Source organism: Oryza glaberrima, chromosome 4 (assembly GCF_000147395.1).
Source record: "Oryza glaberrima chromosome 4, OglaRS2, whole genome shotgun sequence".
Classification (NCBI taxonomy): Eukaryota; Viridiplantae; Streptophyta; class Magnoliopsida; order Poales; family Poaceae; genus Oryza; species Oryza glaberrima.
Genome location: NC_068329.1, coordinates 17,893,837 through 17,916,953, shown reverse-complemented (window position 1 = coordinate 17,916,953; position 23,117 = coordinate 17,893,837). Strand labels below are relative to the sequence as shown.

Genomic DNA, 23,117 nt, shown 5'->3' with positions numbered 1-23,117 from the left:
ACTTCTGGTCGGCATGGGTCTACAAACTATAGTACTATACGTACTCCAAATGGGAAAAACCTGTATTTTGTGCACAATTACAGTGGGCAAAGACTCCAAAGCTGCAAATGATTGAGAGCCAGTCAATTGGAAAACCGTACCATCTCTAAATAGCTTAGTTTGAATCGATGTATCGATCATGGAAAGCATGGAACACATGAACGCTACAAGACCGGGGAGAACGGCAGCCACATGTACTCTAATTTTTACGCGGTAGAGTGTTTTGGTTAGCTGGCATATAATTTTTTTTTCTGAGAAACACAATACAAACGTCAGACGCTCGCAACATACACACACTCACCCCCTATAAACGTATACATGCACACTCTATCCCTATATGTATCTCCGAAAAACTAAGCCAGCATATCTGAGATTGACGAAGTCATCACGGGCACCTTGTTGTTGTCGACGGGTACATCGCCTACCATTGATTAGATCAACATTGCAAACTTTTATTTTTAAATAGTGCTTAGTTTAAAAACATAAAAAATGTTATAGGTAGATTTACCTTAGAAGATTATACTATAAACTTGCAATATTTTAATTACAAACTTTTGTAATATGGTACTACATCCGTCCCAAATAAGTACAGCCGTGAATATCTGTGTCCAAACGTTTGATCACTGTCCGTCTTATTTGAAAATTATGAAAAAAAATAAAAAAAATTAGTCACACATAAATTACTATTCATGTTTTATCATCTAATAATAATAAAAAATAATACTCATTTAAAATTTTCAAATAAGACGAACGGTCAAATATTGGTCATGAACAGTGCAAAACTGCACTTATTTTGGGTCGGAGGGAGTATAAAATTGTGGTCAAAGTAGTATTTTTAAAACCTACAACATTCTTTCTTGAGAAAAGCTAAAAAAAAATCAAATGACATGCTCTGAAAGTTTCCTAGTACAAACAGAGTATATTTATGACTCAAGAGAGTAATATTTCCTAGTACAATACCAGAATTCTGAAAGGTCCCTGAAACTAGCATTGCCTCCATGCAAGGCTGATAAGGCTTATGGCTCTGTGTTTGCTGCGGAATATTTTTTATTAAGCTAGAGACCTAGAGTAAATATGTATTTCACATCATTTATTTGCCGGGTCGACCGAAAAATATTTCACATCATTCATGCGCATCATTATATATAGCAAAACAAATAAAGCAAATTGTGTACACTTGTAACTGCGTGTTTATAAACGGAGCATATAACATCTTATGGCACAACATGTCCAAAATCATCAACATAGCACACAAGGCATTACAAGCTAAAACTCTCTTCATACCAACATATGCCACAAAAAAGCCATGGAAAGACACTATTTTATCCTAGCACTTCTTTTGGCATTACAAATCAGTGTTGGGTCTCTGTTTTCCATGAGCTCTGTACTATAGACTGAAGTAGCCTTGGCATCGGGGGCAAATCAAGTTCGAGTAGACCTTCAAGAATTTGGACCACCTTACCCATTGTCGGCCGGTCAAGTTCATTCTCTTGAATGCACCAACATGCAAGCTTGCAAGCTCTTTCAGCCTCCTCGACATTGACATCGCCATTTAATTTGCCATCCACCAAGCTTAGAACATCCCCCTCAAGAAGCTTATGTGCAACTTCAAGAGGGAAACAAACGATGTGATCAGCATAACTATTAGACTCTTTATGCGAGTTCATCTTTCCGGATATAATTTCCAAGAGTACCATTCCATAAGCATACACATCAACTTTTGGCGTGACAGCCACTCCGCTAAACCATTCAGGTGCTAGATATCCAATAGTTCCTCTTGCTGTAGTCATAACCCGACTAAAATCCCTTCCTAGAAGCTTTGCCATTCCAAAGTCAGCAATTTTTGGAACGAACAAATCATCGAGAAGTATGTTTTGTGGCTTGATATCGCAATGTATGATGCAATCTCGACAACTCTCGTGCAAGTAAGCCAGTCCTCGAGCAACTCCAAGAGCTATCTGATATCTAGTACTCCAATTCAGGGTTACACTGTTATTGCTTCTGAACAAATGAGTATCAAGGGAGCCATTCGACATGTATTCGTAAACAAGCAACCTCTCATCACCCTTGCAAGAGAAACCAATCAGTTTGACCAAATTGGTGTGATGAATGACTCCAATGGAACTCACCTCAGCCCTGAATTGCTTCTCCACTTGACAATAGGAGACAAGCCTTTTCACTGCTATAGCGGTTGACCCGTTTAACAACCCCTTGAACACAGAACCAAAACCACCTGCCCCAATTTGCCCCGAAAAATTTTTAGTTGCACGTTGCAAATCACTATATCTGAATGGTATAACTCCAGTACCAGCATAAATGCTGTTCAATGCTTGACAGTGCAACTTCTTTCTGTGCCTCCTGATCATGATCAGTAGCAAGACAAGTGTTAAGATACCCAAAGCAGAGAGGCTTGCAGATACAACAACCCCTACAACTAACCCTTTATTGCTTTTTCTAGCTTGAAGCTCTCTAGCAGCAAGGCGAATGTGAAGTGTTTCTCCATTAGCAGAGGTGCTGTCATCAGTTTGTTGTTTCACATTAACCAATTTACCATGCCATATGGAGCAACCACTGTAATTACCAAATGAATATGCCGTGCAAGAGCACTTGCCAAGGCAAATACTCTCGCATTCGCCCGCAGTCGTGACGGATTCTACGGCATGGGCATTGTAGGGCAATCTAGTGGCCGGTACAGCGTTGAAGATGTCACTTCTGCTGCTAACACAATCTAATGGAATGTTCCTCCTGCACCCACCTGTTCTGTCTCCTAGTTCCCAGCTGTCAGGTGATTCTATGGAGAAGCCTTCCATGCAGCTACAAGATGGAAATGTGTTGTCATTGCAGATTGTGAAAGGCCCACAGGTAGCAGCAACTTCACACTGATCATTTGGATGGGTGAAGACTGCTTGCCAACCCTGTGTGTCATTTAACCAGGCCAAGGCCTTTCTTTGCCCAGTTACTTCTAGCACGGTGTACAGTGGTATGGTTTCATCGTGTATGCGGTATGTGAAGTACACCTCTTGATCATTGTTCACATATTCGATTTGGAAAATGAATGGGGTATAATGGGGTGACTTGACTACCATCTCCGGTATCCTGCTGAAGTACCGGCCGTTCCATTCGCCGCTAGACCAGTATTCGACCGATGAGTTCCATACCAACTGGTAACCACCCTTGGGTCCAAACTCCATAGAGTACACACTTGGGGATTGGTCTACTAGATCCCTTCTCGAAAAGATACGGCGGTTTAGGCCGGTGATCTTGTTGAGGCCAATCTTCGCACTGGGGAGGAAAACATCGGTCGGATGGTCGAAACTCTCCCACAAAATGTGTGATGAGTTTGAGGAGCTTTGTAGTACAAGGTTTCCGGTGTCCAAGAGCACGGCAACGGTGTTGTTGCTTGTGATGTTGGCTTGGCTAGACCAAACGATGGAGCTATCGGCTCGGCTTACGATGGCGAGGTTGCCATCGGGGGAGATTGTGAGATGTGATGAGGTTGCATCTGTGACCGGGCTACCCCTGTTTGCTATCCAAACATGGGTTTTGTTTGGGACTTTGTTGAACCATATGCCTAGGTACCAGTAGCTGAGAGTGTCATTTCCAGAGGACTTACTGCCGGTGTTGAAGAAGCCGAGCGCGAACTTGCCGTTGCTGGAGACGAGCCTGTCGTCGCCGGCGATCGATTGGCCGGGAGAGAGCGTGTCTGCTGCAGCAGAGATTGCAGGGAGGTGTAGGCTGCAGAGATGAAGCCCAAGAATGACAAGGAGGATAGTCATAGTGGATCACAAACTGTGAGCTGGTGGATATGATTGGAAGAGGGGATTTCAGAGGGAGCTGCCACAATGTTGGAATGGATACTTAAGTTTCTTGCCACTTGGGGCACTTAAATAGGTGTTAGGAAATGGTGAGGAGCACATGAGAAAAAGGGGGTAGCAAATGTGATCAGAGAATTGAGCAGGATGGCATGGGTTCTTTTTTTATTGGAAGAGGCATGACATATTGTTGTCTAGTGTACAGTGATCTTCTTCTTTTTTCATTGGGAGAGGGATGAAGTTGTTGTCTAGAGCAAAGGTGATCGAGAATCCGACAAATATTATTCTTGTGCTGGAATATTGATCAATCATTTACCCCCGACTCGCATGGCGATTGCCGATTGGTCATGAGTGCAATGAATGGAATGCTGGTCCAGTGATCCTGACTGCCTACTAGAAAATGTGGCATCGGTTGTAACTTCACATGGTCCTTGCCTGAACCTTTTTAGAGCCTCAGGAGGCCATACCCCTGTGCCTCTTAAAAGTTTCTTCATTCTTAGTTCTTCAAATCATTTTGTTTTTACATCAACAGTTTGAGATATCTGAATCCTTTACTGTAGAGATAAGTTTACTCTATTCAAATTGGGTAACTCAACAGAGCAGAGAGTGTGAGCATGAGCTAGGACTGAACCTATATATGGTCATCTTAGTTCATCGACTACTGTACGTGTATATGTAGATATGAAGTACTAGTCGTAAATATTCCAACTGATTTAACTACTGGAAGGAAATTAAAGTCAGTCGTGCAAATGAAAGCAATTGTGGGGCGCAGGCTCACACCTGCATTAGCCTTTGTTTAATGCTCATATTCTTTTTCTCGCTGTTTGTGTGATTGCAGTACATGGTCGGAGCCGCATGGCGAAGTATGAACTGGCTTTGCCGACAATTCCAAAGCTGTAACCTGGTACCAGTCCACTGCTAGTCTTTGTTTTTATGAAACAATTTGATGAAGGGTAGTTGGTGACGGACAGTGATCATTGCTCTGAAACCTTCTGCAAGTCTTCCCTCGTATGATCTTTTTTTGGATGGTTATGATAATTGATACTCCTAATAATTGTCTTCCTTTTGGATTGTGAGTTCAGACATGGCCAGTTGGCCCTTCGCGGAAGAACAAGCCCAAGAATTGATCCAAAAGCCCATAACATATCAGTCCTCAGTGCTTATCAGTTAGTATCAGATTTGGAAACAGTGAATGTGTCGATCGAATTGACCCAAAACACACTGGTAGTATAAAGCATTTTCCTTTTTCTGCATTCAATCTGAAAAAATTGAGTATATGGAGATAGTCATAACAATGGCATGGAGTATTTGGATCTAGAGGAACAATAGAATCTTCAGAAACATAAATTCTCTTCTTCAGATCAGTTTCTCTTTAAGACAAGAATTTGCTGTGGTTATCCAAAGGGCGAAACAATCTTATTTCCCAAAAGTTAAACAATGGTTAGACAACTTGTAATCACCTTTGGTGTAAATTGTACTTTGTAAATATTATATATTTATTTATATGACACTGTAGGATTCTTTCATACAGTGTTTTACTTCAAAAGGAAAATCTGAAAAAAAAATTGCAATATCTGACAATCAAAGAGAAAAATTACCAAACACATGAAATTTCATGGCTCCACTGCAAGCCTACAAATAAAATGAAATATAGGGTGGTTGATTCCCAAATCATCCGCATACCCATCGACATGCAGACTGACAGAAACGTATTGCCTAGCTACCATCTTCAGATACTAGCATCAAACAACCCACGAAACAGACAAACAAATCCCACAGTTTGCCAAGAACAGATTGTATTCCATCAATGCGAACCCAATCCAAGCGAGTGATTACAAGATAACACAGATCCATGGGTTAACTAACACTTCTAGATCTAACATGCCATGAACTCGAACAATAACGGCATCAAGCCCTCTCGCCCCTGATGCGGCGGGCGAGCTGGATGTCCTTGGGCATGATGGTGACGCGCTTGGCGTGGATGGCGCAGAGGTTGGTGTCCTCGAAGAGGCCGACGAGGTAGGCCTCGGCGGCCTCCTGCAGCGCGGCGACGGCGGACGACTGGAACCGGAGGTCCGTCTTGAAGTCCTGCGCGATCTCCCGCACCAGCCGCTGGAAGGGGAGCTTCCGGATCAGCAGCTCCGTGCTCTTCTGGTACTTGCGGATCTCCCGGAGCGCCACCGTGCCGGGGCGGAACCTGTGCGGCTTCTTCACGCCGCCGGTCGCCGGCGCCGACTTCCGCGCCGCCTTCGTCGCCAGCTGCTTCCGAGGCGCCTTCCCGCCGGTCGACTTCCTCGCCGTCTGCTTCGTCCGCGCCATGGATGATGGATCTCTCGATCTGTTTGCTGCGAATTAGAATGGATTTTTTGAATTGAGGCGTGGGGATTTCGGGTTGGGGGCGCGGGGGTATTTGTAGTTGGCGGAAGGCGCGGGATCGCGAAAAATTTTGGGATTTTTGGGGGGTGGGGTTTGGAGCGTCGGATTAGGTGGACGGCTGGGATGAGTCTAACGATGGCCGCGATCCGCGGGTGGGGGGAAGGGCGCGACGCTATTGGCTGGGACGGGATGGGGGAGGATCGGTGGACCCAGACGTCAGAGGATCTTGGGTGGGAGCGGAGATGATGACTTTTTTTTAGCCCGATTGCAGATGCGGCCCAGGCGTAGGCCCATTCTGGCCTAACAGCGGCCTGGTGGGCCACATTGCTTGTGGACACACTCATTCTGCACAGGATTAAGAGACTTTGGTTTTCTCAGGCAGTCCCACCGGTTTGCAACTGATGATAAGCTGTAATTCTTATAAACCATTTAAGATTAATCTGTGCATAAAGATTTTTGTATATGGTTTTTAATACTTAAATGGCAACGCTGGAAAATAAGCTACGAAGAAAAACAACAATATCAACTTAGAATAGTTTTTAGTCGGAGTTGATAAGCTGAAGAACAAACGATGAAGATGCCTGTAAGATTGTTGGTAGGGTCAAATCCGTAAGTTTTGATAGGATAAGGTTACATGTCAATTCAATTGAAGCCACCAAACGACTAGGAGGGCAAACTTTGGGACCAAATCACATTAGTCATAGGGTTCATATGCCCGGTTTGAGACAGTTGTAAGTTGATGGATAATTTAATTTTTGTATTGCTATTTAATGGTATAAACGAAAGAAATATTGAAACGTTATTGTTGAAAAGCACTCCAAAAAAAATTTATGTAGAATGTTCTTTTGCATGAAATGTATTGTTTAAGAACTTGGGAAGTGTGCAAACGAAATTCTAAAATCCATAATCAACGTGGCCATAGTTCCGCATAAGAGATTGTGCAAGTTTTTTTTTTTTCATGTTGCATATTTAACGCATATTCTGTAACTTTATACAATTATATCGGTTGCAACGGAATAATAGGAAAAGATGCACAGATGGGTTTCATTCCATACTTAAGGCTGTGCACGCTTTTCAAACTGTTAAACGGTGTGTGTTTAAGAAAAATATATAGGTTGCTTCAAAAATCATGTTAATCCATTCAAGTTAGTTTTAGTTAATAGTTAATTAGTCATGCGCTAATGAGCTATTTCATTTTCCGTGGTGGAGGGATATGTTCCCAACCAACACAAACTAACACAACCTAATGCTCTGTTTAGGTCCCACGCAAAAACTTTTCACACTGTCACGTCGAATGTTTGAACACATGCACGGAGTATTAAATATAGAAAAAAAAACTAATCACGTAGATTACATGTAAAATTGCGAGACGAATCTTTTAAGCCTAATTGCTCCATGATTTGACAATGTGGTGCTACAGTAACATTTGCTAATAACGGATTAATTAGGCTTAATAAATTCGTCTCGCAGTTTACAGACGGAATCTGTAATTTGTTTTGTTATTAGTCTATGTTTAATACTTCAAATATGTGTCCGTATATCCGATGTGACACGCCAAAACTTTTCGTCCCGCGAACTAAACAGGGCCTAAGTGTGGTACAAACCATGTACACTCTACTGCCCTTGTAGCTTCATCTGTAAGATCACGCACATCAGTCCATCTGCAAGAACGCATTTTTGGTTTTTTGTTTCCAACGTTTGACCGTCCATCTTATTTGAAAAATTTATGAAAAAAAAATTAAGAAAAAAAAGTAGCGCATAAAGTATTGTTCATGTTTTATCATCTAATAACAATAAAAATAGTAATAAAAAATAAATAAGATGAAGAGTCAAACGTCATATAAAAACTGAAAAGTGCACTCTTTATGAGACACAGGAATTATTCACATTGTTCAAAAGCTGTGGTGAACCATGTCAAGGCGTGGAGCAACGGACATCAGGCGTCAAAGCTCCGGAAAGGATCTTATAAGAGGTGATCAGCGATGATAATTGAGAGGTGACCGGAGTGCTCATCATGCTTTTCCGCTAAGGTTTGGCCTCCGTCGCGGCTGCCGTATCATACTCCAACTACACCCACCCGAACGAACAAGAGTCACGCAGCCGCTCATTGGATGATCCCCCCTGCTGTGTTTTCACCTTCTGCTTGGTCAATCAGTCCGAGGGGCTTTCAAAGGAATCAGGGGCTGAAATGAACCCTCCCCACTGAGAGAGCATTTGAGGTTGCAAGATGATGCTGCAGTCATATCAACCAGATAGATGGAGATCATATAGCTTTACTAGTACATGATATGGCCCCCCCCAATGGCCATATTCCCTTTAACTTGCCACTTGTGGACTAGGCTTATCATCCCCTTTGCGGCTCCATTGGGTTAATGATAGGTGACGCCTCTCGAAGAAATATGATATCTTGTTATAGTGGGAGAAATCAGGGGTGGAGCTAGAGTATTGAGGAGGGTGCCAAGGAACCCGGTCAAAAAAAAAAAATAGCTATATCTGGCATATTTTCACTATATGTACACCCCTCAATACAAAATTAGACACCCGCATTAGCTTAAACTTGATATAAAACAAAGTAAATTAAACAAGTGGCACCCCCCTCCATCTCACTCTAGCTCCGCCCGAGAAATGGTGGTTGATTTGAGATCTAAATGTCAAAGATCAGAAGCATTTAAGATTGTGATTCATGCTGAATATTGTAAGACTCTTCTTAATTTCACTGTTAAAAAAACTAGATTTGAAGGGAGAGATGTCACTTCAAACAATTTTTAAGAAAAAAAAACTTAGGGATTGAACACATGACTTCAGAGTTGAAACCACACACCTCTTACCACTAGTGGCATCTCAACTTAATTTCACTGTAGGAAATATGTCATTTTCATAACTTTTTTATATTTGATGGTGGTTGATTTGAGATCTAAAATGTCAAAGATCAGACGCATTGAATTGTAATTCATACTGACTATTATAAGATTATTCTTAATTTCATTGCAGAAAAAAAATGTCGCTTTCATAACTTCTTTATTGAAGGAAGAATCCATTGCGTGGAAATTGGTATATAGAAAATATAGAAGAAAATAGTTGTTTCTTAGACCTCTATTTTCTTTCCTTCCCCAAAGTACACAAAGGACTCGTAATTTTCTTTGAATAGTTGATAACAGTATTTTCCTTCGTTTTGATATATCCAAAAGAAAAACATGTCTATGTCAAATACAAGGCTGAAGAAGATTTTGATTATTAGTGTTCGCAAAATTGGCAGACAATATCATTGCCAGCTTCAACATGAGTAGTTCAGACTTCATACGCTACAAACTGTTCTTAAAAGCAATCGGATTCGGATGATATCGTTCCAAAAAAAAAAAAAGGCATTCAGATGAACTCTATCAACCATTGGCCCTCCTTTCTTGTAAGGGGCAACAGCAGTGCTAACATCCTTTTCAAATACTCGTAACGTATCTTCTTGGTGGGGCCTTAGAACAAATAAAATAACTATTATCAAATTCTACTCACTGCTACAACATTCTCATCATAGCATATCTTCTAGTGGGCCCTTAAGTATAGTGAAACTGTTACCAAATTAGTACTCTCTCCATCCCATAATATAAGGGATTTTGGAAGGATATGACATATCCTGTTCAGATTCGTAGTAGTAAAATATGTCATATCCCTTCAAAATCTCTTATATTATAAGACGGAAGGAGTATGTAACATTGCGACAACATTATCACATAACATATATTCTGAGCGGGCCCTTGTGTATAGTGAAACTGTTATCAAGTTATATGTAACACTGCTACAACATTCTCATAACCACTGCAAGTTCAGAAAAAGAGTTTATCTTCCCATTCAGTGGGCATCCAAGCAGTTTTCGTTTTCATTGTGCACAGTTAAGTGATCTCCTTGTTATTTTTCTTTCAAATTCATATGAACCACACAGTTGCTAAGCTAGCAGATTCTTTAAAGGCATTAGCTTTCCAGGAAGCTGCAGAAAAGATTGTGTGTGCATTGGCCACTTACCTTTCAAGCTTTTGGAGCAGACAGCACAAAATAGCCAAAGTGCACAGGGCATAGTCGGCCGTGGACCCACCTGTCAATTCTGGGACATAGATGACCACAATGCATTCAGATAACAAAGCCCTGATCTCTCGATAATTGCAGGAGAATATGCTTGTCCCACTGACTTGAACCTTAGCAACTAATGCTTGATTTCCAACCAACATAATGGTTGATTGGTGGTGCAGCACTGCCATATGATTAGATCTGAAATCTTCACTCCTATTTCTTCCCTACAAAATGGCATAGAAAATGTGATTCACAGAAGCCAATAGCACCTTTTTTTTTTCTTTCCACGCCTCATTCTCGAGCAACATCAGGTATTAACACACTAATAGAATTCCAAATCAATCTGTACAGCAATTTTTTTTACTACAGATCTACCACACAATGTACAGCAGTACAAGCCAGTTTGGCAGTAACACCTAAAAATCACACGTTCACAACCTAGTTCTATTTCACCACACTCCTTTATGCTTGATGCAGCAACTAGAAGCAATGGAAGGTTCTAAAAATCATATGGAGTAACCAAACCTTCAGGTCTAAGTGGCGCCAGCGCAGGGAGAGCTGGCGCTGGCTCGGCCTGGCTTCCCTCGGGCTCGGAGCAGCCAGAGGCCTTCTGTGGTGCCCCAAACAGGGACTGCCGGCATGTCGGGCATGTCGACCGCGCCAAGAGCCACCGGTCAATGCATCTGACATGGAACCCATGGTTGCACTTTGGGAGGACCCTGACATGCTCCCCGTCCTCAAAGTCGGAGAGGCATATTGCACACATAGGACTTACAGTATTGAGCTTCAACCCAGTTGAGTAGAGAAGGATAGGCATGGATCGGAGGGCCTTCCTCCTCAGCCCGCTCTGAGCCAGCCGCGTGACCCGACTCGGCTCAGGATCCACCACCATCCGGCTTGAACACCTTAGCGCGCACCGGACAATTGAGTTGAGCCCAAGCGCACAGATCAGCGCACAGAGAAGAACAGCTAGGATCATGACGATGTTTGCATCAAAGTTGCTCCCGGGAGAACCACCTTCAACGATGGTGGCTCCAGACACCGGCTGACTAGGGCCAGAGGGTTGCCCAGAGAATGGGGTGTGCAGCAGTATCCTTCTTGAGTACATCTCTACCCTTGGTGTATGGACAAAAGCCTTCTTCGGAATCCTGCAACTGAAGATCTTGGGCTCACCTAGTTGCGTGGGTCTGCCCTGTTCTTCCTAAGATAGAACCATAAGCTGGTTTGTGATGAAGTATTTATAGACTCTTCGACACAACAAATAATATGGTTTCATTTATTTATTTGGTTTAGTACGACGGGCTATCCCATTGGTCCTGACAACCAGTTGAGACAAATGCTTTTGGCAAAGGCCAGAAGGTGCACAATTGGAAGCTTCTTTGCTTGTGGCAAGTGGGCTGCATCTCAGTGGGGTTTCTGGGGATCGGGGGGCCACAAGCAGCACCATCTATTGTCTGCCTAATAATACTATAAAGAACATACGCAAGAATAGAGATTAAGCTGGAACATGGATTTGTGTGTTTCAGAAATAAGACAGCTCAAAGGTCATCATGGACGACTGTAAACATTCTGGCAAGGACCTACAAATTTGACCTTTAATAGTTGGTGCGTGACTTAGCTGGACCTAGTCAAACACAATTCCATGTAACACACAAAATATAGACAAAGGCACAAACTCTTAAATATCCTTATGTTCATGTTTTCAGTGTCTGTAGAGAAATTATGTGACTCCCCTTGCTCCTTCTTAGTACAATCTTGTCTACTTTGAAGAAAGGAAGTGAATAAACTAGTTAACTATATATGCAAAGGAGAAACAGGAATACCTTCATGCATAACGTTATAACAACAGAGGTGTAATCTCTTTTGCTTTTGGGAGGGTGCCTCTCCGGCAAACTCCATTCAATTTCAACAGCTTCTTGTCGAAATATTTAACACTCGTACAGTTGTACAAACTCTTAATCTTAAAGAAATTTAGTCGGCCTAATCTTTGGCCAGCCCAGCAACAAAATAACGTTGGAAACAGATGAGCTCTTCCTCTCTCCCCCGCGTCGCTCTCGCGCGGGCAGCTCAGGGGGCGAAACCCTAGCCGCCCGCGCCGCCACTCCCCCTCCTCTCCCTTCACCCCGCCGCCTTCCTGGCTCGCAAACGGCGAGCTAGGAAGGCGGCGAGCCAAGAAGGCGGCGGCGAGGCCTTCCACTGCAGCAACCCTTTCCTTGGCGCGAGGAGGACGGAGTTGGGCTGACGACGTCTACCACCACGACCAGAGGTGACGACGGCGGGGCAGCTCGGGGTGGCGGCGGATCTGGCACTTCTTTGGCCGGATCTGGCCGCCCCACGTCCGGATCGGGAGGCGTGACGGCCAGGGCTCGCCGGCGGCGCGCGGTCGGCCGCGGGGCGTCGCGGGCCAGCGCGGGGTGGCGGCGCGGCGCGGCCTGGCAGACGGCGGGCGGATCCGGCAGTGGCCGGATCTGGCCGCCCTATCCCCGGCGCGACGGCCGGGGCTCGGAGGCGGCGCGCGTGTCGCGGCTCGGCGCGGGCGGCTGTGGGACACCGTGGTCTAGCACGGGGCGGCGGCCGGGGGTCGGCGCGGCGGCGACAGCCCTCACGGAGGGCGGGGCCAACTGCATCCGGGCGGCAGCCTGGGCGGATGGACGGCGGCGGCGACGGCGGTCCTTCCGGAGGGCGCGACCAGATCATGGCCCGTGGTCGGCGCGGCGCGGCATGGGCGGTCGGACGGCGGCGGTCTGGCCTTCTGGTGCAGCGGTGGTGGCGTTGGGGTGGGCATGGCGGCTCGTAGGCCCTGAGGCAGGGCGTGAAGGGAGTGATGGCAGTGCTAAGGGAGCTGGCGGCAGTGGGTCGTCTTCCTCGCTACCGGCCTGCACCCTCGCCCTTCCTGGAGCTCCTCCCCTTCTCTGTGGGGAGTTTCTATGTTGGATTGAGGCGGCAGCCGGTTAGTGAGGGGAGCTCAGACCGCCGACGCGACGCCGTCCAATTCCGGGTTCTCCTTCGGCCAAAGTTGGCAAGGAGGTCGGCGGGTGGCAGGACGGAGGAGGTCTGGGCCAGTTCCCAGGGTGGCGACAGCTCTATGCAGCAAGTGTGGTGGTCGGCCGGTGGAGGGGCGCCGGCACGGTGTGGTGGAGGCCTCGTGCTAATCTGCTTGTGAGGTGGTTCCTGAGTTGATGGGCGACAAACCTCAAGCAAGGTTGAAGGGTTCCCGGGTAAAAGCCTCGCCTGATGATTCATCGGGCTGGCAGCGGTTACGCTTTTGGGCGTCGTAACCTCCTTGAGGGCGCTGGCAAGGATACCTTTCTCCCTTGGCGAGTTTTCTCTAGGTGAAAACCACATCTCCTTAGATGGGCGATGGCGGCATCCTTGATGTCGTGACCTCCTTGGGGGCATCGCTTTTAGAGTCCCGTCTTTGTGGTGTTGTCGTTGGCCCGGCGGCGATCGGCCACGCATAGCGGGGGTCGTCTCGGTGCTAGGTTTTTCTCTCAGTGGGTTGTGCTTGTGTGATTAGCATGTGGCTTTGGTTGTGCATTTCGATGCACCTCCGACCTCGACAGCCTCTGTCGAGTTTTTTCTTGTAACTTTATTCCTTCTTAATATACTCGGATGGCCTCCTTTAGCCTTCCCGGCGAAAAAACAAAATAACGTTGGTGCCCTTTCTTGTTAATTTATGGAAACAGTACCCCTAAATGCAGAAAAAAAATCCCAGATAAGTTTGTCAATTTAAATTTACTGGAATCATCATCAAATTTCATCATTAAAATTAACAGATCCAAAGGGAATCAATTGCAACTTGATATAAATTATGTAGATTCTGCAACTTGAAGTTCAACTATATAACTGTAGGAACAAGGAGACTGCACCAAGTACTGAAAGATGAATCATTTAAGCTTAAACACAAAGCAAATGGAGCAGCTACATATTCTTAGAGCACTCACAAACCATTATTTATTGGCTATTGCCTGTTTTGATCCCCTCCACTTTGTGTGCGCCAGAACCAGCTAGCTAGCGAATTGGGGGCTGACTTGTCGCCTTAGAGCTGCTTGGGCCATCAACACCAATCCTACTGGTAAAGCACCTATTTAGCCGACAAAAAAAAGCAATTCTGACACGAAATAAGTTAAACTTGTTATCTTGAAGCATTATAAAAACCATGAGTGCTCCTTTGTCCACAAATCTGCATGTTTCTTTCATGCAGTATTGACATATACAACCTCAAAGCCCACTCAGGTGTCCAAGTCAGCTGCATTTCATATTCAATTCTGGCACAAAAAATAAGTCAATGTGTGATCTTAAGGCATTACATAAACCGTGAGTGATGTTTCCTCCCCAGAGCTGCATGCTAATTTCAATTTGCCTATAGCAGTCCAACTGCCACTCTGGTATCCAAGTCAGCATAGTTTGATGTCTCATCAATGTGTAATAACAAAAAAAATTACTTAAGTAGTCATTCAAAGTACCCCTTGAGATGATTAAATATAAATGATAAAAATCACATTTCCTAAATTTGGTCGATAATGAGAACTAACAACATTTTGGTGTCAAATACATATACCACCAGTGGACTAAAGGGCTGTGAGTTTGTGTCTGTATATAGTTAGATGAGCACGCAAATGGCGAAGGATCGAATGCCTGAGAGAGGTACTTGAATCGCAGGGATTTTAGATGAGATAGTGCCCCAAAAGAGAAAAAAACATTGAAGAGAGTTAGGACCAACCAAAATTTTCAGGCAATAGCTTGTATACACCATGAAGGTAATCACTGGAAGGTTTTTTTTAGTTTCAACTTATTCTTCTGTAAAAAAAGAAGCTATCATATGATCAGCTTCATGTAAAATATCAAGAGCATGTATGTGCCAAAGGTTGGGAATACTCGATTCCTGATATACACAAAATTGTTTGCACATTTTGCCTCAAGCACTTCTTGGTCTAACCATTGCACTAACACTTCCTCAGTCATGCAGCTGTGGACATCTATGTGTACGTGATATGACTGTACCAAGCTCTCTTATTAATGTTATCTTAACTCATCACTTTATGCTTTGGAGTCCTAGTCTATATAACCAATCTTAAGTTACAAGCAAGAGATATACTTTAGTATCCACACAGCAAAATGAGACAAAAAGTAACCCATGCAGAAAAAAAATGGAAGTAAAATGTATTTTATTTGCTTGTTGCAGTTTTCAACTCAGAACCTTAGCATCAGCAGCAAGTATTACATATCAAAGTCTTTTATGTATTATAGGGTAATTCCCCAAATTGACAATATTGGCAATTCGGCAGACAGCATCAGATATTTTCTCAGTGATAATGCATGCAATTTGTTGATAACAAGGATGAATTTACATGATCTTCTTGTTTTGAAGCTACCATCGGTGTTAGCCTTATTTGGTATTTGTCAAAGCAAAGAGGAAAAGCACCGTTGATCTGTGCTATGCTTGTCAGCTTCACTTTGCTAGATTCTTCATCAAAAGAGAAATCCCACGTCCTATCTCACTTCTCACCCTCTCATCTTTCCATATTTTTTTTCCAAAAATGAATGCATACTTATATATGACTCAAACTACTATTACAAAACTGGCAACTCAACAATATCAGGCCATTATATCATGTTAAGACTTAAGAAATTGCAGAAGTAAGCCAAAAGAGTTCCTTTAACTTACACATGTGCAGTGCTTCGCTTTTCCATTGGTAAAGACAAAATAGTGCAAGCATTGATGGTAGATCCAAGATAAGCAAAAAAAAAAAGGTAAAATATACAATATGTTTCTTTCTTCGTTCCTCCTTGCTAAAAGACATTGAAGATGGATACTAGACAGGAAAGAAAAAACAAGATAGACAGAGATAAGAATCGATGCCATCTTTATCTAATCTGTACTATCAGAACAAAACTGAACTTAAGCTTTATCTTATAGAATTTAAAGACTACATCCATGCTTATCAAAAAGGGTATGATTTAAATAATCAGGTGTGGATAATATTCACAGGAAAAGTAAAGCAACACAGGCTAAAGCACTTAATGCCTAATGGTGAAAGTGCTCGCAATTTATACCTTCACTAACATGAGCATGAATTATATGGAGCAAAATAAATATTAGATTAGATCATCAGCAAATAAGAGAGAGCATTTGTATCAAGAAATGCTTACACTTCCTTAACATTTTATCAGGCAGTGTCACATACTTTAGATAGTGTATTTCAGAGTTTAGTTACTACGGAAGTTCAGCAACTTTAACATTAGCTTCTAATGTTTGCTAGCTAGCTAACTTATCATTCATCATCAGTCCCAAAACTGCATCATCTGTAATGAAACAAATTACCTGCAAAGGTACAAAGTCATCTAGCTAATTATGCATATGAATAGATTGCATGCTTTTATTGATCTTGACATAGTCTCGTACGGACTGTCAGACTCAAACAAGACAAACTGCTCACCAGTAGATTGTACTGAAGGTTGCAAACAACTACTCAATTCTTCCATTCCGACATAAAAATGCATCCCCAATTATCACCTGCATGTACACTACAATACAAATGATCAAAATGGCAACGAATAAAGTGTCAAACTATCAAACTTCACCTATATAAGATGTAACAGAACAGAACATAGATATGTAAGAATGCTCAAGCCAGTGCTAACAGGAAAACATTCTGAATAGTAAAGAAGGTTTTACCAATTCCATCTCCATCTGCAAAGAATGTTCCTGTTGATATTTCCTGGAACACCCACCAACATTTTCGTAAGAGGATTCTGCAACATAGGGAGGAAGAAAGAGGATGCGAAGTTAGAGGCCTAGAGGGGCAGGTGCTTAACCTCGCAAGGACGCCGGCCATGGCAGCCTCGCACTCTCCGACGACCTCGCCCTCGTCTTCGGGCTCCTGCACCGCGAGAAGCACGACGCGTGCAGGCTCCGCCCCCATCCCAGCACGATCTCCCTTTTGCCCCCCCCCCCCCCCCCCCCCCCGCCTCCAATTCCCCACTACAGCACTACCGCGGCTACAGCAACGGGCTACAGCCTCAGGGGAGAGAGCTCCGGCTTCCCAAGATCCTCCGGCCCCCCAGCGCCGCCCGCCATCGCCGCCGACCAGCGCGCCAGAGGCGGCGGTTGCGTTGCAGCTTCAGCTTGTGCAGGAGGAGGCGAATCGGCTGGTTCTGTATTGGACTCTGCTCTCTTTGTTGGGCCAGGGCCAGATTCCGGCCCATATTTGAAAGCTTCTTCTTCCCCCTTGGGCCTCACGAAGCCGATAGTTGTAAATAAAGCCCAGGAAGGAAGTGAAAGGAAAAAAAAAAAAACAGATGGCTTTCCTGCCTTCCTCAACAAGCCGCTTCCCGTTTCCTCGGCTCCTGACATCGCCAGATCGCCCCCCACCTCACCAACTCCAGTATCTTCTAGAAACCTCTAGAAGTTTCTTCCCGAGACAAAAGTCTTAAAAAAAAATTTATCTCGCGAGGGAGAAGGCGCCGCCGCGGCGTGATGTCCTCCGGGCTCCGGCTGTACCTGACGACGCGCGGATCGGAGAGGCACTGGCCCCTGGCCTGGTTGGCCTGATCGCTTAGGTACATTTTGGGTTTGTTCATGGTTTGATGGTTGCAGCTTGGGATTATACATAGAGACTTTGTTTTGAATTTGGGGGGCAATTTCCTAAATCTCTGGGTGTTAGGGTTTGGACCTCCAATTTGGGCGTGGAATCGCTACGATTTGTGCTGATCCGTGCCCGATCGGTAGTAGTACAAAATAAACAGGGCCGGATTTTGAATTGTGTAGACGAGACTGCTGACTGCATGCGTTGTATTGCTCTCTGGTGCGTTTTTTTTTTCTGGGATTTCGCTCTCTTGCTGCATCATGCATGTAGAGTTCATGCTTGCAACGCCGGGTATGAATTTTCACTGTCTGCCATCAATTTTGCATATGAATAGGTGGTGAGGACTTCTGAATTTGCTACCCGGGATGAGATGAGCTGATAAACTGTGACATTTTAGGGCATTCAATCTGCCTCTATATAGGGTTTGTATGACTCTTTAAAATTCATGCAACCATGCCATGGATGATGGATTGTATTGCAATTACTCTGCGCGTACAGATGTACTAGTCATAAACATGGAGATAGTACCTTTGGTTCACGATGCACAACTGCGAGATCGATCAATGACCTCACATCACCTCAACATATTGTTCATGCAACTTAAACAAAAGTCGTTGTTAATGTATAGCAGTCGATCAGTCACTGGTTGATTTGGTTCAAAATATTGTTTATGCTTGTTATCATGGAGTTTGTATATCTGCAACAGCCTATGCCTAAGTTCATCGTATATGATATGTTGCACATAAGATTCTCCATTTCTAGGGCTTTTGTATGCTTTTTTTAATAGGATTAATGAGCCGAGCAAATTTCTGTTGCAGATTTGGCCTGGTGAACCTTATGCAGTTTTCTGTTGCAGTGTTGCTGCAATCTGACACTGGATGAGTTGTATCTGCTATTCCTTTTCCTAGCTATTTCCAAGTTGCAGTGTTGCAAGATGATAGCTTTGTTTTTCCATGTTTCCTTTGTGTCACGGCGGCATCTGAGCAAGGCGTTCAACCTGAGACGGCAACAGCGGCCCAGCAGCAAGATCGACCCAAAAGGATGAAGCGGCCCAACACACGCTTCCCGTCGAGTGAGTGGACCCAGTAGCGAAAGGCTGGGCCACTGTCAGTGAGAGAGACTAGATGGCGCATTGCTATATAGTCGGCAGGTGCGAGAGAGCGAGATATGAAATATTGTATTCAAACTGAAACCTCAAACTCAATTCCAATCTCCCTCCTGCTCCTCTGCTTCTCGTGTCTCTGTTCTTCTTCTTCCTCAAGCCGGCTTCCTTTCCCTTCAAATTCGAGTCACAGGAGAAAGTTCGTTCCGACTCAAATCTGAGTTCGTGACACTTTGCCCCACTTAACAAGCCTAAACTGGTGAGTCTGCTGGGGCTCCTATAAGTTAGTATTACAGTAATTAATTTATCTGTTAATAGCAAGGTATTCTACACAATTTGGTCCAATATGGTTCTGTAGCCCTTCGTATATATGAAGATTTGTAAGGATGCAATTATGACCTAATTAATTTACTTATAAATGTAGAAATTTACTGTCATCAGATGCATACCCATTTTAAGATGTTTGAACTTATCTCAACGTTTGCCTGCCGCTGTTTTTTCCAATAAACTGTTGCATACATGTTTATTACAACATACATCAGTGAAAATACATAGTAAATGGCATACAAGTAATAGTGATGACTTATGAGCATGAATAAAGCATGGTTCATGTGTCACAATTCACAGCCACCAGCACAGAACATGGCAACTTGCATTCCACAAAACAACGAAGCAACAACATTACGTCAGCTCCATGATTTCAAAGCAACCACATACTTTACTCAGTAACTTTCTCGTTAAATTTTGGAAGATAGAAAATGTTACAAAAAGCACGAACGCCCTCAGAGAGTTGCTCCTGGGCTTTTGATTATTTGCCTAACAGTTTCATTTCACCTCGAGTTTACTTAATTAGCTAAGGTGTTTATCTTGGCCTTGCATATCAAAGATTCCAAAAGATAGCAATGTGGCGATGCTCCATTCTGAGCGTCGCCGATCGATCAGAGCTGCTGATGTGATCAGCTCTGCTTAATTAGTTAGATGGTGGATCAGCACTGAAATAAGATGGCGAGGGCGCCATTGCCAAATTCACCGAATGAGGAGACGGCGGCGGGAGCTTCCTGTGGCCGCGCGGCGGCGGTGCTGCTGCTGCTTTGCCGTGAGGCGGCGGCGGTGGATACTTGTGCGCCGGAGGAGGTGGGGAATGCGGCGGGTAACGGGACGGCGGCGGCGGCGGCAGGTGGTGCGCAGGCGGCGGCGGTGGCGAGGCGTGAGCAGGGGGCGGCAGGTGATGAGGCGGCGGCGAGGCGTGAGCCGGGGGTGGTGGCGAGGGGTGAGCAGGGGGCGGCGGCGGCAAGTGGTGAGGCGGCGGCGAGCGGTGAGCCGGTGGCTGCGCCGGTGGAGCTTCCCCGTGGTGGTGGCGGCGGCGGTGGTGGTGGTGGCCGTGGTGCTTGTGCTCCGTCGCGTTGTAGGACGACGGCGGTTCAGCCGGCGGCGACGACGACGACGACTCGTGGTGGTGATGCTTCCCGTGCTCAGGTCCTTGTTGCCCCGTCAATGGCGCCTCGGCGGCATAGGGAGCCGGAGCCTCCTCATCCGGTGCTTCCACCGGCGGGGAGGCGGTGGCGGTGGCGGTGCAGTGAGACGGCGAGAGCGCCGCCGCAAGAGCGACGACGAGGAGGGCGATGCACTTGTGGAGGTTCGCGGCGGCCATCTTTGGCTCGATCGCTTCACTGCAGTGCTCGGCTTGCTTCGAGTGATCTCCTCCATTTGGCGCCTTTTTATAGTGGCGCGTTTGAATCTCCCGTTTGTTCGATGTTACCAAACCCATTATCTTGAGCTTTGGACTTTGGAGGACTGGGCCGTGTTGCAAGGAGCTCCAAATTTCACGCTGTTGGTACTTGGACTTGGCTGGTACTAGTAGTTTGGTCTTTCGAGTTTCAACCTGACTCTGGTATCCTGGCACTTCGAATTTCAAGTTTCCAACCTATTTTTAACATAAAATGGCTAGATAACACACTCAACCTGACTTTGAATTCTATATGCTCCATTCAAAAGTACATCTAAATGACTGCTATTAAGATGTGGAACAAAGTACCTGCTATAGATAGATTGTTACTGAACACTCAAATCAGACCTTGCATTATAGTGTTAACACTGGTAGCGGAGTGCCTACTACTATTTCACTTTCGGCTGTATATCTGTACACAAGTAGTGAAGTACAGAGTATCATGGGATATCTTGACTGATCTATTCGATTTGATGCGTCCTCTCGTCGTTAGCTGAATTTAGTTGAACTGACACTTTAATGGGCTAGTTTGGACCTTAAGGACGCATTGATCTTTGCGGCTGCGGTGTGTTTGGACCGAACCACAGTCCACAGGAGATACTAGTGGGCTTCAACAACGTCCGTGTCTTTGGACTGGACAATTATCTGGACGGAAAGTATGGGTACAAATGAATTTCGTCGGTTTGGCAGAAATCAATCTAGACCCCTAGACACTAGCGGCAGAGGAGGCTGGAACTGCGACATGATGGTTTGGCATCCAACGAAAGTTTTACATTTGACTTCTGTAATACTGTCATTTTGGAATGTAATCATCAGCAGTCTTGATTGGCTGGCTCTTGCCTAGCCCTGCATTACAGGCCTGTCTTGATTGGTTGGCTCTTTCCTAGCCTTGCACTACAGGCTCTAATGAAATCACATCTTCTTCATTTAGTTTATAGTTATTTCACTCAAAAATGAAATTCCGTTACTGTGATCATTTTGTGAGTACATTTTGATGTTATGGCAGGTCTACCTTGAATTGCTGGATTCTGGACTTACTGTAACTGCATTGATTTGGACAAGATATTGCTGGTTCTTTACCTGAGGCCTGATGAAGCACAGCTGCAATTCTTTCTGATCCTGATAAACACTTCAAAATTCAGGAGGCATGATGATAGCCAACTCGACAGGTTGGTTCTCTTCAGAGAACATTTTCTATTGTTTCGTACTGTCCATCACGGAAAAGATAAAAACTGCATTATTAAGCGGCTACGCTTTGAGGCATGTGAGCTACACAGGATATGGGTTAGGCCAAACCGGCATCGATCGACGGCGTTAATCCGCTGGTAAGGTCAACCTAAAAAGGTAGGTACGCTTGGTGCTTTAGATGGATGGATCTGGTCTTCTCATGACAGTGAGATCTGAAACATTTTTATTTTCCCCAATAATAGATCCATGGAACAGCATGCGTGTTAGGCTCTTAGCTTTAGATTGATTCCTTAGCTTAGGCCGTTCCTAACACAAAAACTAGTTTGCCCATCGAGATCCATTCGAGCAAATCAAGCAGAGACTTTAGCACATTTTCACAATTTACCGGACCAAGACTGTGTTTAGTTCCATGTCAAAAATGAAAATTTGAAGAAATTGAAACGATGTAACGGAAAAGTTGAAAGTTTGTGTGTATAGAAAAATTCGATGTGACGAAAAAGTTAAAAGTTTGAAAAGAAAAGTTAGAATCTAAATAGGACCCAAACACGTCGAATTGTAGAGTACCCCACAGTGCCACACCACCGCGCTGCACGTAGTCACTGGTGATAGATAACCATCTCCCATCCGGCCATCCATGCCCATCATCCATCATCGATCGATCTGATAATTAGCTCTTGTCGGGTCATCAATGATTGATTTTCGAATCGATTGCCCTGGATGAACCTAGACGCACGCACGTAAAAGAACACGAGGAACATTAAAACCCGAACAGGAAACTGCAAGTATAGAGAGGGAGGTGAAGGACAGGGGAAAAGGGGGCCGGCCATCCCCAAGTTGCAGCGTACGTCCATATGACCCATCTAATCTGATTGGGCGCCGTGGCCACCTAACCCGATCGTGTGAGATCGTCGATCAGCTCAGCTCGCTTCATTCTCCGCATCGCACCCATAATTTTATCTGCGATTATAATTTAGTACTCTGAAACCTTCTTTAATCGCCGCCCCGCCCGGTCACTGCGTCGCATCGGCCGGCTGGTTCCGCGCTCTGGATAGACGAGAGACCACGTAGTCCGGTCCCGCGCGCGGTGTCGGCACTCGGCCAGTTTGCTCGATGCGTGGTTGGTCAAACCCTGGGCCCGGCTCATCCTCCTCCTCCTCCTGCTGCTGCTTGCAGCTGCCCGATCTCCCCTGCAATGCCGGGCATTATCATCATCAGCGGCGGACCGT

At 44.8% G+C, this 23,117-nt stretch overlaps 2 protein-coding genes, 2 long non-coding RNA genes and 2 pseudogenes across 6 annotated transcripts; 2 read left to right on the top strand and 4 right to left on the bottom strand.

Annotated features, from left to right (window-relative positions):
• Positions 1-1,223: 1,223 nt before the first annotated feature.
• LOC127770831 (G-type lectin S-receptor-like serine/threonine-protein kinase At2g19130) lies at positions 1,224-6,225 on the bottom strand (annotated as a pseudogene).
• Positions 6,226-9,976: 3,751 nt separating this feature from the next.
• Positions 9,977-11,540, bottom strand: LOC127769971 (RING-H2 finger protein ATL72-like). Its single transcript, XM_052295631.1, has 2 exons — positions 10,812-11,540; positions 9,977-10,510 (listed from the first exon to the last, which is right to left on the bottom strand). The coding sequence occupies exons 1-2, from the start codon at positions 11,392-11,394 to the stop codon at positions 10,500-10,502; spliced, it is 594 nt and encodes a 197-aa protein (XP_052151591.1). The 5' UTR covers positions 11,395-11,540; the 3' UTR covers positions 9,977-10,499.
• An 82-nt stretch (positions 11,541-11,622) lies between these two features.
• Positions 11,623-13,090, top strand: LOC127770829 (uncharacterized; annotated as a pseudogene).
• Positions 13,091-13,723: 633 nt separating this feature from the next.
• On the bottom strand, positions 13,724-17,455 carry LOC127769516 (uncharacterized). Of its 3 annotated transcripts, none has more exons than XR_008016800.1 (4): positions 17,106-17,455; positions 16,966-17,008; positions 16,727-16,814; positions 13,724-16,102 (listed from the first exon to the last, which is right to left on the bottom strand). It is a non-coding gene; the product is annotated as an uncharacterized LOC127769516 (long non-coding RNA). The 3 variants fall into 3 exon arrangements; XR_008016801.1 differs by having other exon boundaries at positions 13,724-14,358; positions 17,106-17,454; XR_008016799.1 differs by lacking the exon at positions 13,724-16,102 and adding an exon at positions 16,109-16,611 and having other exon boundaries at positions 17,106-17,441.
• A 125-nt stretch (positions 17,456-17,580) lies between these two features.
• Positions 17,581-21,839, top strand: LOC127769517 (uncharacterized). Its single transcript, XR_008016802.1, has 3 exons — positions 17,581-17,849; positions 18,694-19,236; positions 21,710-21,839. It is a non-coding gene; the product is annotated as an uncharacterized LOC127769517 (long non-coding RNA).
• On the bottom strand, positions 19,676-20,963 carry LOC127769515 (extensin-3-like). Its single transcript, XM_052295104.1, has one exon. The coding sequence runs from the start codon at positions 20,743-20,745 to the stop codon at positions 19,948-19,950; it is 798 nt and encodes a 265-aa protein (XP_052151064.1). The 5' UTR covers positions 20,746-20,963; the 3' UTR covers positions 19,676-19,947.
• Positions 21,840-23,117: the final 1,278 nt, after the last annotated feature.